Source organism: Bombina bombina, chromosome 1 (assembly GCF_027579735.1).
Source record: "Bombina bombina isolate aBomBom1 chromosome 1, aBomBom1.pri, whole genome shotgun sequence".
Lineage (NCBI taxonomy): Eukaryota > Metazoa > Chordata > Amphibia > Anura > Bombinatoridae > Bombina > Bombina bombina.
In genome coordinates this window covers 1,553,387,227-1,553,403,386 of record NC_069499.1, presented here as the reverse complement: position 1 = coordinate 1,553,403,386, position 16,160 = coordinate 1,553,387,227, and the positions used below count along the sequence as shown (strand labels likewise).

The 16,160-nt window shown below is 46.1% G+C and overlaps 1 protein-coding gene across 2 annotated transcripts in view; it reads left to right on the top strand.

Moving 5' to 3' along the window:
• WBP2 (WW domain binding protein 2) overlaps positions 1-15,845 on the top strand; it is a 46,262-nt gene extending 30,417 nt beyond the window's left edge. The window contains exons 6-8 of one of the 2 annotated variants that reach the window (XM_053709148.1): positions 8,910-9,038; positions 15,203-15,276; positions 15,358-15,845. In XM_053709148.1, the coding sequence (XP_053565123.1) occupies positions 8,910-9,038; positions 15,203-15,276; positions 15,358-15,411 (257 nt within the window). In that variant the 3' untranslated portion in view covers positions 15,412-15,845. Of the gene's footprint in view, positions 1-8,909; positions 9,039-15,199; positions 15,277-15,357 lie in introns of both variants that reach the window. The other variant, XM_053709142.1, reaches the window with a different exon arrangement.
• Positions 15,846-16,160: the final 315 nt, after the last annotated feature.

Below are 16,160 nucleotides of genomic sequence, written 5' to 3'. Positions count from 1 at the left end.
ATCCAAAAATTCTGTTAATTCTTTAGGAATGCTAGGGAGAGAAGCATCTGTTATGTACTGCTCAGTAGCTGAGGGGGTTGTGGAAGCTGGGGGGGCCTGGAGGTTATAGAGGTTACCATAGAAGTTTTTAAACTCCTCAACTATTGAAGGGCTGCTTACTAAACTGTTCCCCGCACCGTTCACTATTTTGTGGATGTGAGTGTTTAACCTACGTTCCTTAAGTGCTCTAGCTAGAGAAGGACCGATTTTATTAGACCTAGCAAGGAATGTCTTTTTAAGATATAATGCCCTGGTCTGGGCTTCCCTGTACAGTAGCCTATTTAAGTAATTTCTATGTTGCCTCAGAAGGTGAGAGAGGTGGAGGTCCGTGGGTGCTTCTTGATGTTGCTGTTCTAGGGTGCGTATGGAATGTAGGATGGTTGAAAACTGCGTTCTGAAATGTTTATTTTGTAAGGCTTTATGTTTGATAAATTCTCCACGTAGAACGGATTTATGGGCTTCCCAGAGTGTGTGGGGGGAAATGTCAACTGTGTTGTTAATCCTAAAGTATTCCTCAATAGTATCCGCAATGTGTTTGGTGAGTATTTTATTTTTTAGCAGTGCTTCATCCAATTTCCAAATAAAGGGGGATAGGGGAGTTTCCGACCATTTAAGATTTATAGACACCATAGCGTGATCGGACCAACTAGTTGGGGTGATTTCAGAGTATTGAATATGACTATATATTGATTGATCAACTAAAACATGATCTATTCGGGAATAATTTTTATGTGGGTTGGAGTAGAAAGTGTAGGTGCGTTGGGAGGGGTGTTTCAATCTCCACGTGTCTATTAAAGTCAGACTTTGAATGAGGGACATAGTGTCAGCCAGCGTTTTAGAGGGGACACTGCTGCGTCCCGACGAACAATCCAAGATAGGGTCAAATGCTAGATTAAAGTCCCCTGCTAGAACAAGGGGTCCCTTCATGTGTGCCAGTATGTGACGTTTGATTGATTTCAGGAATTTGATCTGTTTTGTGTTAGGAACATAAATATTAGTCAGCGTAATAGGTCTGTTAAATAATAGGCCAGTCACTATAATCCATCTACCTCCTGGGTCAGATACAACTTCTAATAATTGGAATGGCAAATGTCTGTGAAACAATATCCCCACACCTCCCGCCTTTCTAGCGTTATGGGAAAAGTAACCCACAGGATAATCTTTGTTAGAGAAAGGGGGGGGGGGGAATCCTTTGGAAAGTGGGTCTCCTGCACAAAAACCACATCTGCTTTTAACTTTTTAAACCAGGATAGAGCAACAGAGCGCTTAGTGGGAGAGTTTACACACACACTTTTTTTAAATTTTTTTACATACTCACACTTAAATACACACACAAACTATCTCTCTTACAGACACACACCCTCTCTAAAACACACGTACACACTCTTTTTAGTCACATACACAGTAACTCTCATACACATACACTCACAAAATCTCTCACACTCCTGTACACTACACACTCTCACTCACACACACTCTCTCACATATTCTCACACTCATATGCACACACACTCAAACTTTCCTACACACTCTCATACAGTCACACACTCATATGTCCTCACCTTGGCACTCATACACATACAGCCTCATATACACATGAACTCTGTCATGCTCATACACACTAACTCTTTCTCTTACTTACACACACACACTTTCTTTCTCTCACACATAGACACACACACTCTCTCTCACACATAGACACACACACACTCTCTCTATCTCACACATAGACACACACACAAGAAGATTCTGCACTAGAAAACATTAACTTTTCACAAACACTCATTGTATAAGTAATTTAATTAGAGTTTAATGTCCCTTTTATAAGATTTTATAATACTTCACCAGAGACCTATAAAAGAACGTAAAACTACTGAGTAGCCCACTAAAGAGGGATAAAAACATAAAACTGCGTAGCCCACCAAAGAGGGATAAAAACGTAAAACGGAGTAGCCCACCAGAGAGGGATAAAAACATCAAAGGAGTAGCCCACTAGAGAGGTATTAAAAAAAAAAACCAAAAAAAAAAAAAACCCCGTAAAACTGAGTAGCTCACTAGAGAGAGATAAAAGAACACATGGGAATGTGATAGAACAGACATTAAACTGTAAAACAAATATCTCTGCATGAAAAATATTTAAAGCTGTTTTAACTTGAAATGTGCAGGAAACGCATGTTATGCACAACTCTTATCCAGAGTTTATTTTTATATATTAGATAACAGTGTTTGCGCCGAGAGCAGGATAATGCTATATAGTAGACTTGCTATTGGGTTCTGGATGGATTTAAAAAAATAAATAATAATAATCGGCACATTTTGTTTGAATATGATAAACAATCGGTGCCCTTTGCAAAATGATTAAATGCGACAAAACTACTCTTAAGATGGGAAAAGGCTTTCTCTTGTTAAGTGTAGTCAGTCCACGGGTCATCCATTACTTATGGAATATATCTCTTCCTAACAGGAAGCTGCAAGAGGATCACCAAGCAGAGCTGCTATATAGCTCCTCCCCTCACATGTCATATTCAGTCATTCTCTTGCAGCCTAACTAAAGATAGGTCGCTGTGAGAGGTCTGTGGTGTTTTTTAACTTAGTTTATTTCTTCAATCAAAAGTTTGTTATTTTAAATGGCACCGGAGTGTGCTGTTTGTTCTCAGGCAGCATTAGAAGAAGAATCTGCCTGCGTTTTCTATGATCTTAGCAGACGTAACTAAGATCCACTGGCTGTTCTCATCTGAGGAGTGAGGTAACTTCAGAAAAGGGGAATAGCATGCAGGGCCCCCCTGCAAACGAGGTATGTGCAGTAAATTATTTTTCTGAGGAATGGAATTGACTGACAAAATACTGCTGATACCAATGTAAAGTAAGTTCAGCCTTAAATGCAGTGATAGCGACTGGTATTAGGCTGATGAGTGTGTGTACACTGAATGTATTTTTCTAAGGGATGGAATTGACTCTGAAAATACTGTTAATACTGAAATAATGTATGAGCCTTAACTGCAGTAAAAGCGACTGGTAGCAGGCTTATTAATAACACTTCATAACTTTTAAAATGTATGTTCAAAACGTTTAATGGCATGTTAATTGTTTTTTGTGAGGTACTTGGTGATAAAACTTATTGGGGCATGATTTTTACCACATGGCCATCTTTGTTTTCTGCATAGAAACAGTTATCTGAGCTTCCCCACTGTTGTAATATGAGTGGGAGGGGCCTATTTTAGCGCTTTTTTGCGCAGTAAAAATTCAGTCACAATCTGTCTACTTCATCCTCCATGATCCAGATCGTCTCTAGAGAGCTCAGGGGTCTTCAAAATTCATTTTGAGGGAGGTAATCAGTCACAGCAGACCTGTGACAGTGTGTTTTGACTGTGTTAAAAACGTTAATTATTAAATTGTTATCCGTTTTTGGGTATTAAGGGGTTAATCATCCATTTGCTGGTGGGTGCAATCCTTTGCTAACTTAATACATTTACTGTGAAAAATTGGTTGCTATAACTATTTTGGTTCATTGTTATTTCAACTGTGACAGCTTTTTGTGCTTCTTAAAGGCACAGTAGCGTTTTTTATATTGCTTGTAAATTTATTTAGAAAAGTATTTCCAAGCTTGCTAGTCTCATTGCTAGTCTGTTTAAACATGTCTGACTCAGATGAATCTCTTTGTTCACTATGTTTAAAGGCCAATGTGGAGCCCAATAGAAATTTGTGTACTAATTGCATTGATGTTACTTTAAATAAAAGTCAATCTTTACATGTAAAGAAATTATCACCAGACAACGAGGGGGAAGTTATGCCGACTAACTCTCCTCACGTGTCAGTACCTTCGCCTCCCGCTCAGGAGGTGCGTGATTTTGTGGCGCCAAGTACATCAGGGAGGCCCTTACAAATCACTTTGCAAGACATGGCTACTGTTATGACAGAAGTATTATCTAAATTGCCAGAATTAAGAGGCAAGCGCGATAGCTCTGGGTTAAGGACAGAGCGCGCGGATGAGGTGAGAGCCATGTCAGATACTGCGTCACAGTTTGCAGAACATGAAGACGGAGAGCTTCATTCTGTGGGTGACGGATCTGATCCAGGGAGACTGGATTCAGAGATTTCTAATTTTAAATTTAAGCTTGAGAACCTCCGCATATTGCTAGGGGAGGTATTAGCGGCTCTGAATGATTGTAACACGGTTGCAATTCCAGAAAAATTATGTAGGTTGGATAGATACTATGCGGTACCGGTGTGTACTGACGTGTTTCCTATACCTAAAAGGCTTACAGAGATTATTAGCAAGGAGTGGGATAGACCTGGTGTGCCTTTTTCCCCTCCTCCCATATTTAGGAAAATGTTTCCTATAGACGCCACCACACGAGACTTATGGCAGACGGTCCCTAAGGTGGAGGGAGCTGTTTCTACTTTAGCTAAGCGTACCACTATCCCGGTGGAGGATAGTTGTGCCTTTTCAGATCCAATGGATAAGAAATTAGAGGGTTACCTTAAGAAAATGTTTGTTCAACAAGGTTTTATCTTACAGCCCCTTGCATGCATTGCGCCTGTCACTGCTGCGGCGGCATTCTGGTTTGAGTCTCTGGAAGAGGCCATTCGCACAGCTCCATTGGATGAAATTATGAACAAGCTTAAAGCACTTAAGCTAGCTAACGCATTTGTTTCTGATGCCGTCGTACATCTAACCAAACTTACGGCTAAGAACTCTGGATTCGCCATCCAAGCGCGCAGAGCGCTATGGCTTAAATCCTGGTCAGCTGACGTGACTTCTATATCTAAATTGCTTAATATTCCTTTCAAAGGGCAGACCTTATTCGGGCCCGGCTTGAAAGAAATTATAGCTGACATTACGGGAGGTAAGGGCCATGCTCTACCTCAGGACAGGGCCAAATCAAAGGCCAAACAGTCTAATTTTCGTGCCTTTCGTAACTTCAAGGCAGGAGCAGCATCAACTTCCTCCACTCCAAAACAGGAAGGAGCTGTTGCTCGTTACAGACAGGGCTGGAAAATTAACCAGTCCTGGAACAAGGGCAAGCAGGCCAAGAAACCTGCTGCTGCCCTTAAGACAGCATGAAGAGAGGGCCCCCTATCCGGAAACGGATCTAGTGGGGGGCAGACTTTCTCTCTTCGCCCAGGCTTGGGCAAGAGATGTCCAGGATCCCTGGGCGTTGGAGATCATATCTCAGGGATATCTCCTGGACTTCAAAACTTCTCCTCCACGAGGGAGATTTCATCTTTCAAGGTTATCAGCAAACCAAATAAAGAAAGAGGCGTTTCTACGCTGTGTACAAGACCTCTTACTAATGGGGGTGATCCACCCAGTTCCGCGGACGGAACACGGGCAAGGATTCTATTCAAATCTATTTGTGGTTCCCAAGAAAGAGGGAACCTTCAGACCAATCTTGGACTTAAAAATCCTAAACAAATTCCTAAGAGTTCCATCATTCAAAATGGAAACTATTCGAACCATCCTTCCCATGATCCAAGAGGGTCAGTACATGACCACAGTGGACTTAAAGGATGCCTACCTTCACATACCGATTCACAAGGATCATTAGCGGTACCTAAGATTTGCTTTCCTAGACAGGCATTACCAGTTTGTAGCTCTTCCCTTCGGATTAGCTACGGCTCCAAGAATCTTTACAAAAGTTCTGGGCTCACTTCTGGCGGTACTAAGACCGCGAGGCATAGCGGTGACTCCGTACCTAGACGACATTCTGATACAAGCGTCAAGTTTTCAAACTGCCAAGTCTCATACAGAGATAGTTCTGGCATTTCTGAGGTCACATGGGTGGAAGGTGAACGTGGAAAAGAGTTCTCTATTACCACTTACAAGGGTTCCCTTTCTAGGGACTCTTATAGATTCTGTAGAGATGAAAATTTACCTGACGGAGGCCAGGTTATCAAAACTTCTAAATGCTTGCCGTGTCCTTCATTCCATTCCACACCCGTCAGTAGCTCAGTGCATGGAAGTAATCGGCTTAATGGTAGCGGCAATGGACATAGTTCCATTTGCGCGCCTGCATCTCAGACCGCTGCAATTGTGCATGCTAAGTCAGTGGAATGGGGATTACTCAGATTTGTCCCCCCTGCTAAATCTGGATCAAGAGACCAGAGATTCTCTTCTATGGTGGCTTTCTCTGCCACATCTGTCCAAGGGGATGACCTTTCGCAGGCCAGATTGGACGATTGTAACAACAGACGCCAGCCTTCTAGGCTGGGGCGCAGTCTGGAACTCCCTGAAGGCTCAGGGACTATGGACTCAGGAGGAGAAACTCCTCCCAATAAATATTCTGGAATTAAGAGCAATATTCAATGCTCTCCTAGCTTGGCCTCAGTTAGCAACTCTGAGGTTCATCAGATTTCAGTCGGACAACATCACGACTGTGGCTTACATCAACCATCAAGGGGGAACCAGAAGTTCCCTAGCGATGTTGGAAGTCTCAAAGATAATTCGCTGGGCAGAGTCTCACTCTTGCCACCTGTCAGCGATTTACATCCCAGGCGTGGAGAACTGGGAGGTGGATTTTCTAAGTCGCCAGACTTTTCATCCGGGGGAGTGGGAACTTCATCCGGAGGTCTTTGCTCAACTGATTCATCGTTGGGGCAAACCAGATCTGGATCTCATGGCGTCTCGCCAGAACGCCAAGCTTCCTTGTTACGGATCCAGGTCCAGGGACCCGGGAGCGGTGCTGATAGATGCTCTGACAGCCCCTTGGGTTTTCAACATGGCTTATGTGTTTCCACCATTTCCGATGCTTCCTCGTTTGATTGCCAAGATCAAACAGGAGAGAGCTTCGGTGATTCTGATAGCGCCTGCGTGACCACGCAGGACCTGGTATGCAGACCTAGTGGACATGTCGTCCTGCTCACCGTGGTCTCTGCCTCTGAGACAGGACCTTCTAATTCAGGGTCCTTTCAACCATCCAAATCTAATTTTTCTGAGGCTGACTGCATGGAGATTGAACGCTTGATTCTATCAAAGCGTGGCTTCTCGGAGTCGGTTATTGATACCTTAATACAGGCTAGGAAGCCTGTTACCAGAAGAATTTACCATAAGATATGGCGTAAATATTTATATTGGTGCGAATCCAAGAGTTACTCATGGAGTAAGGTTAGGATTCCTAGGATATTGTCTTTTCTACAAGAGGGTTTAGAAAAGGGCTTATCTGCTAGTTCGTTAAAGGGACAGATTTCTGCTCTGTCTATTCTTCCACACAAACGTCTGGCAGAAGTTCCAGACGTTCAGGCTTTAGCTAGGATTAAGCCTGTGTTTAAGACTGTTGCTCCGCCGTGGAGCTTAAACTTAGTTCTTACCGTTCTTCAAGGCATTCCATTTGAACCCCTTCATTCCATTGATATCAAGCTGTTATCCTGGAAGGTTCTGTTTTTGATGTCTACTTCCTCGGCTCGAAGAGTCTCTGAGTTATCTGCCTTACATTGTGATTCTCCTTATCTGATTTTTCATTCAGACAAGGTAGTTCTGCGTACTGAACCTGGGTTCTTACCTAAGGTAGTTACTAACAGGAATATCAATCAAGAGATTGTTGTTCCATCTCTGTGTCCTAACCCTTCTTCAAAGAAGGAACGACTTTTGCATAATCTGGACGTAGTCCGTTCCCTGAAGTTCTATTTGCAGGCAACTAAAGATTTTCGTCAAACTTCTTCCCTGTTTGTCGTTTACTCTGGACAGAGAAGAGGTCAAAAGGCTTCGGCTACCTCTCTCTCTTTTTGGCTTCGTAGCATAATACGTTTAGCCTATGAGACTGCTGGACAGCAGCCTCCTGAAAGGATTACAGCTCATTCTACTAGAGCTGTGGCTTCCACCTGGGCCTTTAAAAATGAGGCCTCTGTTGAACAGATTTGCAAGGCTGCAACTTGGTCTTCACTTCACACTTTTTCAAAATTTTACAAATTTGACACTTTTGCTTCTTCGGAGGCTATTTTTGGGAGAAAGGTACTTCAGGCAGTGGTTCCTTCTGTTTAAGGTTCCTGCCTTGTCCCTCCCTTCATCCGTGTACTTTAGCTTTGGTATTGGTATTCCATAAGTAATGGATGACCCGTGGACTGACTACACTTAACAAGAGAAAACATAATTTATGCTTACCTGATAAATTTATTTCTCTTGTAGTGTAGTCAGTCCACGGCCCGCCCTGTCTTTAAGGCAGATCTAAATTTTAATTAAACTCCAGTCACCACTGCACCCTATGGTTTCTCCTTTCTCGTCTGCTTTGGTCGAATGACTGAATATGACATGTGAGGGGAGGAGCTATATAGCAGCTCTGCTTGGGTGATCCTCTTGCAGCTTCCTGTTAGGAAGAGATATATTCCATAAGTAATGGATGACCCGTGGACTGACTACACTACAAGAGAAATACATTTATCAGGTAAGCATAAATTATGTTTTTCTGCAGGTAAGCAGGCTTCATATTTACACTAATCAATAACAACCCAGCAATGTACCTGTCTGTTGACTGATTCCTGCATCAGCAAAAAGTATGTAAGCTTCACTTTTATTGTTGGCCAATCCTGGCCCCATTAAAAAAAATGGCATGTAACAATATTAATGTAAGATGCTGTTGAGTTGCTCCTCTGCTACCTTAAAGATTTTATAAACAAGCTAATTCCAAATGACCTGAGCAAGTCGGTCAAGTTTCATGACAAACTATTCATCCTAAATAAAGTTGTTTGTTTGTGAACCTGTCCAGTGTGACGCATGCAGCCCGGTGACATTTAGATAATGCAACGCAATTGCTGCAGCACAGAATACGGTAAATCCAGAGAGCAGCAGCTGATCTGTAGCTACAGTAAAGAGTAGACTGAGATATGGAACAGGCTGATTCTATCATTTTTTCACATTTGCTTTCCTTCCCTCTCAGAGTTTTATCCCGGCCCCCCTGTTCCGGATGGTTCCATGATGTACATGCACCCACCTCCTCCTCCTTACCCTGGACCAATGGAGCCCCCCTCCTCTGCTTGCACCACGGATTTGCCTTCCACTGCTGCAGGTAAGAGAGCACTGAATAGCTGTAGCTAAAATATCACAAATGTGCTTTTATTTCATATTGACTCTAGATGCATTTAGCATGCAGGAAAGAAGAATGATTGTATTAATACAGTTACTGCGGTTACGTGGCAAGTGGTGACAGAATTTAGCAGTGAGAAGTCGTAGGAGGGCACTGACGAGACTGAAACTGCCAACAGATAAAAATATCATCAGTGTTGCAGTTTGTTTAAAATCTACTGCGGTTAAGGTTTAATGGAATGTGATGTGAATACAATAAATACATTTAGTTCCATTGACAGCAAATGGTATGTAAACATTTTTGAATTGTATGTCCCTTTTAAGGTGTGACACCTCATAATTAAAGGGATATGGAAGTTAAAATTAAACTTGAAGAATTCAGTTAGTTCAATTTAAAAAATAAATTTAAAAAATCCCTTTTGCTTTTTATTATCAGATCTGACTCTATATTTTGGTATGCGTTTTTAGTTTCTTTTCATTAGAGTATACTGAGGTAGGCTCAAGCGCATGCATGTGCCAAGGATACCAAGAGATACGGATTTTTGCGGTGCTATACAAATAAATGCTAATAATAATAGAACAAATAAACTGTTCCTCACACTCAAATCAGAAAAACGTAACAGCAGGGTGCATTGCAATCCAATTTATTCAATAGGCATGATACATACCAAGGAGTCAGACGCGTTTCGTTAGCACTGAGATGGTACGAGTCATTGAAAAAGTTGTGCACTAACGAAACGCGTATGTATGTATCATGCCCTTTTAATAAATTGGATTTCAGTGCACCCTGCTGTTACGTTTTCGGTGATTTGAGTGCGAGGAACTGTTTATTCATTTTGAATTGTTTGTGAGGCTTAGGTGGAGCCTCTTCTTCCTGGGCACCTGTTTTATGAATAGTGGTTCCGGAGGATTTGTTAGTGTGAAACGCATACGGAGTGAAGTATGCTAAACCCCCGAAGACTCTGGGAGGATATTTGGACTACACTTGAGCACCTACCGTACTTTGTTATTTGATAATGGAAGTAGATTTTTTTAAAACAATTTTTAATTGTACAATCTGTCCGAATCATGAAAGTTGAATTATTCTATCCTTTACCTTTTTAGTGTACGACATGTATACATATATATGTATGCTGTATCTATGGCACTAGGAGGGCAGTTTTTAGATATCCTTTACCTTTTTAGTGTACGACATGTATACATATATATGTATGCTGTATCTATGGCACTAGGAGGGCAGTTTTTAGATTTTTTTTTTACCAGGCAAAATAAGCAACTACAAATAGGGCCTATTTACTCATGGGGCTTCTGTCTGATTGGTGTGATCCAGCTTTACAATCTAGCGCTTTTGTCTTACACTATGTGTTATAAGGCCCGCACTTAATTTTGGGGGAGTGAATTATATTCTCTTTGCAGAGATGTTTCTGGGATTGTGCCCACATGCCAGTGATGGAGACTTGAGGAACGCATTGCTATTACATAAATGCAGCTTTTGAAAGAGAATATGAGGCAGTTCTCAGCAGTTTGGGAAATAATAGCGACAATCATCAAGGAAACAAGTAGTGAATATACTGATGATGATACTGGGTGATGGTACTAATCATACTGGAAACATTTTCTGTGTTTCTTACAGCAGGTGGGTGTGATTTGATGAGGACATATGGGTCAGAGGGGGTGTGATTCTGATTTTAAATGGTCTGATCTGGAGAAGATGCATAGTCCTGTCCTGAGGAGCAGGAGAGGCAGGTTGCTCTGCTTCAGATTAGTGAACCGGTTTTGTGTTTTTAGGGATTTTAAACTTAGATTACATTGCCAGAGTAAGGTGCCGTAGCTGATACAGAGATCAATATAGTGTATGCCAGGGAGGGCACTCATTTATCTCACTGTTATGGAGGCTCTAATAAGTATTCTTCTCTCTTTGTCTCTCATTCTCTCTCTCAATTTCCATTTCCCTCTCTGTTTTAATTTATCTCTCTCTGTTTTCTGTCTCATTATCTTAATCTTTTTCTCTCTCTTTCACTCACTCTCTTTGCTTCTCTCTTTTTCTCACGCTCTCTCTCGTTTTCTCGCGCTCTCTTTCTCTCGCGCTCTCTCTCTACCTTTCCCATGCTCTCTCTGCTTCTTGCTCTTTCTCTCGCGCTCTCTCTCTCTCTGCTTCTCGCTCTCTCGCTGCCTCTCTTTCTTTCTTTCTTTCTCTCGCGCTCGCGATCTCGCTCACGCTCGCTATCTCTCTCGCGATCTCTCTCTCTTGCGCTCTCTCTCTCACTGCCTCTCTCTTGCTCTCTCTTGCTGCCTCTCTCTCTCTTACTGCCTCTCTCTCTTTCGCTGCCTCTCTCTCTCGCTGCCTCTCTTGCTGCCTCTCTCTCTCTCTTGCTGCCTCTCTCTCTCTCTCTTGCTGCCTCTCTCTCTTTCTCGCTGCCTCTTTCTCTTTCTCGCTGCCTCTTTCTCTCTCTCGCTGCCTCTTTCTCTCTCTCGCTGCCTCTCTCTCGCTGCCTCTCTCTCGCTGCCACTCTCTCTCTCTCGCTGCCACTCTCTCTCTCTCTCTCTCTCTCTCTCGCTGCCTCTCTCTCGCTGCCTCTCTCTCGCTGCCTCTCTCTCTCGTTGCCTCTCTCGCTGCCTCTCTCTCTCGCTGCCTCTCTTGCTCTCTCTTGCTGCCTCTCTCTCTCTTACTGCCTCTCTCTCACTGCCTCTCTCTCTCTTTCGCTGCCTCTCTCTCTCGCTGCCTCTCTTGCTGCCTCTCTCTCTCTTGCTGCCTCTCTCTCTCTTGCTGCCTCTCTCTCTCTCGCTGCCTCTCTCTCTCTCGCTGCCTCTCTCTCTCTCGCTGCCTCTCTCTCGCTGCCTCTATCTCTCTCTCGCTGCCTCTATCTCTCTCTCGCTGCCTCTCTCTCTCTCGCTGTCTCTCTCGCTGTCTCTCTCGCTGTCTCTCTCGCTGTCTCTCTCGCTGTCTCTCTCGCTGCCTCTCTCTCTCTCTCGCTGCCTCTCTCTCTCTCTCTCGCTGCCTCTCTCTCTCTCTCGCTGCCTCTCTCTCGCTGCCTCTCTCTCTCTCTCGCTGCCTCTCTCTCTCGCTGCCTCTCTCTCTCGCTGCCTCTCTCTCTCGCTGCCTCTCTCTCTCTCGCTGCCTCTCTCTCTCTCGCTGCCTCTCTCTCTCTCGCTGCCTCTCTCTCTCGCTGCCTCTCTCTCTCTCGCTGCCTCTCTCTCTCTCGCTGCCTCTCTCTCTCTCTCTCGTTGCCTCTATCTCTCTCTCTCGCTGTCTCTCTCTCTCTCGCTGTCTCTCTCTCTCTCGCTGCCTCTCTCTCTCTCTCTCGTTGCCTCTATCTCTCTCTCTCGCTGTCTCTCTCTCTCTCGCTGTCTCTCTCTCTCTCGCTGTCTCTCTCTCTCTCGCTGTCTCTCTCTCTCTCGCTGTCTCTCTCTCTCGCTGTCTCTCGCTGCCTCTCGCTGCCTCTCTCTCTCTCTCTCTCGCTGCCTCTCTCTCTCTCTCTCGCTGCCTCTCTCTCTCTCTCTCTCTCGCTGCCTCTCTCTCTCGCTGCCTCTCTCTCTCTCTCTCGCTGCCTCTCTCTCTCTCGCTGCCTCTCTCTCTCTCGCTGCCTCTCTCTCTCTCGCTGCCTCTCTCTCTCTCGCTGCCTCTCTCTCTCTCTCTCGTTGCCTCTATCTCTCTCTCTCGCTGTCTCTCTCTCTCTCGCTGCCTCTCTCTCTCTCGCTGCCTCTCTCTCTCTCTCTCGTTGCCTCTATCTCTCTCTCTCGCTGTCTCTCTCTCTCTCGCTGTCTCTCTCTCTCTCGCTGTCTCTCTCTCTCTCGCTGTCTCTCTCTCTCTCGCTGTCTCTCTCTCTCGCTGCCTCTCGCTGCCTCTCTCTCTCTCTCTCTCTCGCTGCCTCTCTCTCTCTCTCTCGCTGCCTCTCTCTCTCTCTCTCTCTCGCTGCCTCTCTCTCTCGCTGCCTCTCTCTCTCTCTCTCGCTGCCTCTCTCTCTCTCGCTGCCTCTCTCTCTCTCGCTGCCTCTCTCTCTCTCGCTGCCTCTCTCTCTCGCTGCCTCTCTCTCTCGCTGCCTCTCTCTCTCTCTCGCTGCCTCTCTCTCTCTCTCGCTGCCTCTCTCTCTCTCGCTGCCTCTCTCTCTCTCTCGCTGCCTCTCTCTCTCTCTCGCTGCCTCTCTCTCTCTCGCTGCCTCTCTCTCTCTCGCTGCCTCTCTCTCTCTCTCGCTGCCTCTCTCGCTGCCTCTCTCTCTCTCTCTCTCTCTCTCTCGCTGCCTCTCTCTCGCTGCCTCTCTCTCTCTCGCTGCCTCTCTCTCTCTCGCTGCCTCTCTCTCTCGTTGCCTCTATCTCTCTCTCTCGCTGTCTCTCTCTCTCTCGCTGTCTCTCTCGCTGCCTCTCTCTCGCTGTCTCTCTTGCTGCCTCTCTCTCTCTCTCTCTCTCGCTGCCTCTCTCTCTCTCTCTCGCTACCTCTCTCTCTCTCTCTCTCTCTCTCGCTGCCTCTCTCTCTCTCTCTCTCGCTGCCTCTCTCTCTCTCTCTCGCTGCCTCTCTCTCTCTCTCTCGCTGCCTCTCTCTCTCTCTCTCTCTCTCTCTCTCTCTCGCTGCCTCTCTCTCTCTCTCTCTCTCGCTGCCTCTCTCTCTCTCTCTCTCTCGCTGCCTCTCTCTCTCGCTGCCTCTCTCTCTCTCTCTCTCTCGCTGCCTCTCTCTCTCTCTCTCTCTCTCTCGCTGCCTCTCTCTCTCTCGCTGCCTCTCTCTCTCTCGCTGCCTCTCTCTCTCTCGCTGCCTCTCTCTCTCTCGCTGCCTCTCTCTCTCTCTCGCTGCCTCTCTCTCTCTCGCTGCCTCTCTCTCGCTGCCTCTCTCTCTCTCTCTCTCGCTGCCTCTCTCTCGCTGCCTCTCTCTCGCTGCCTCTCTCTCTCTCTCGTTGCCTCTATCTCTCTCTCTCGTTGCCTCTATCTCTCTCTCTCGCTGTCTCTCTCTCTCTCGCTGTCTCTCTCTCTCGCTGTCTCTCGCTGCCTCTCTCTCTCGCTGCCTCTCTCTCTCTCTCTCTCTCTCTCTCTCTCTCTCTCTCGCTGCCTCTCTCTCTCTCTCGCTGCCTCTCTCTCTCTCTCGCTGCCTCTCTCTCTCTCTCGCTGCCTCTCTCTCTCGCTGCCTCTCTCTCTCTCGCTGCCTCTCTCTCTCTCGCTGCCTCTCTCTCTCTCTCGCTGCCTCTCTCTCTCTCGCTGCCTCTCTCTCTCTCGCTGCCTCTCTCTCTCTCGCTGCCTCTCTCTCTCTCTCTCTCGCTGCCTCTCTCTCTCTCGCTGCCTCTCTCTCTCTCTCTCTCGCTGCCTCTCTCTCTCTCTCTCTCGCTGCCTCTCTCTCTCTCTCTCTCGCTGCCTCTCTCTCTCGCTGCCTCTCTCTCTCGCTGCCTCTCTCTCTCTCGCTGCCTCTCTCTCTCTCTCTCTCTCTCTCGCTGCCTCTCTCTCTCTCTCTCTCTTGCTGCCTCTCCCTCTCTCTCTCTCTCTCGCTGCCTCTCTCTCTCTCTCGCTGCCTCTCTCTCTCTCTCGCTGCCTCTCTCTCTCTCTCGCTGCCTCTCTCTCTCTCTCGCTGCCTCTCTCTCTCTCTCTCGCTGCCCCTCTCTCTCTCGCTGCCCCTCTCTCTCTCGCTGCCTCTCTCTCTCGCTGCCTCTCTCTCTCTCGCTGCCTCTCTCTCTCTCTCTCTCGCTGCCTCTCTCTCTCTCTCTCTCTCTCTCTCTCTCTCTCGCTGCCTCTCTCTCTCTCTCGCTGCCTCTCTCTCTCTCTCGCTGCCTCTCTCTCTCGCTGCCTCTCTCTCTCTCTCTCTCTCTCGCTGCCTCTCTCTCTCTCGCTGCCTCTCTCTCTCTCTCTCTCTCTCTCTCTCGCTGCCTCTCTCTCTCGCTGCCTCTCTCTCTCTCTCGCTGCCTCTCTCTCTCTCGCTGCCTCTCTCTCTCTCGCTGCCTCTCTCTCTCTCTCGCTGCCTCTCTCGCTGCCTCTCTCTCTCTCGCTGCCTCTCTCTCTCTCGCTGCCTCTCTCTCTCTCGCTGCCTCTCTCTCTCTCGCTGCCTCTCTCTCTCTCGCTGCCTCTCTCTCTCTCGCTGCCTCTCTCTCTCGCTGCCTCTCTTGCTACCTCTCTCTCTCTCTCTCTCTCTCTCGCTGCCCCTCTTTGTCTCGCTGCCTCTTTCCTGTGTAGCAGAGGCCAAAGCTGCTGAAGCTGCTGCCAGTGCTTACTACAGTCAGGATAACCCTCACGTTGTGTACATGCCCACGGTAAGCCAGATGCCTGCAGTATCGCCCTGCATACAAACCCTCTGTAACATTACATGCTTCTCACTCTCTCTTCTTTTTCAGGACTTCCCACCTCCTCCTCCTTATTTCCCACCAGAGGAGAAGAAAAATCAGTAGTCATCCCACCTCCTCTTATGCCAGCCTGTGGTTTCTGCTATTGCCCCTTCAATGTTTGCAAACTACTTACTGCCCCCCGATCTGGGTTTCATGGGCCTGACAGACATGTGGAGGGAAGGGGGTGCCTCTTACTCCAAATCCCCTCTGCCAATGGGACCTGGCACACGTTGTTGAAAGATCTCTCTGAGCCAGGATGGCTGTAGTTGGTCTTAAAGGGCTTATGTAGTCTGCTCGTGTTTTTATGGCTCTGGAGACCAATTCCTGCCCCTTTGTCGTCAATGACAGGTGGGGTGGGATTTTAAAGGGATACTGAACCCAAATTTGTTCTTTCATGATTCAGATAGATCAAGCAACTTTCTAATTTACTCCTATTATCCATTTTTCTTCCTTCTCTTGGTATCTTTATTTGAAAAAGCAGGAATGTAAAGCTTAGGAGCCGGCCCATTTTAGGTTCAGCACCTGGGTAGCGCTTGCTGATTAGTGACTAAATGCAGTCACCAATCAGCAAGAGCTATCCAGGGTTCTGGTCCAAAAATGGGCCGGTTCCTAAGCTTTACATTCCTGCTTTTTCAAATAAAGATACAGAGAACGAAGAAAAATTAGGCGTAAATTAGAAAATTGCTTAAAATTGCTGCTCTGTCTGAATCATGAAAGAAAATTGGGTTAAGCATGCACTACTAGATTAAATGTTCATTGCTCTGTAAATTAAAATGCTATATAATATTTAAGAAATAATTTATTTTGGAGGA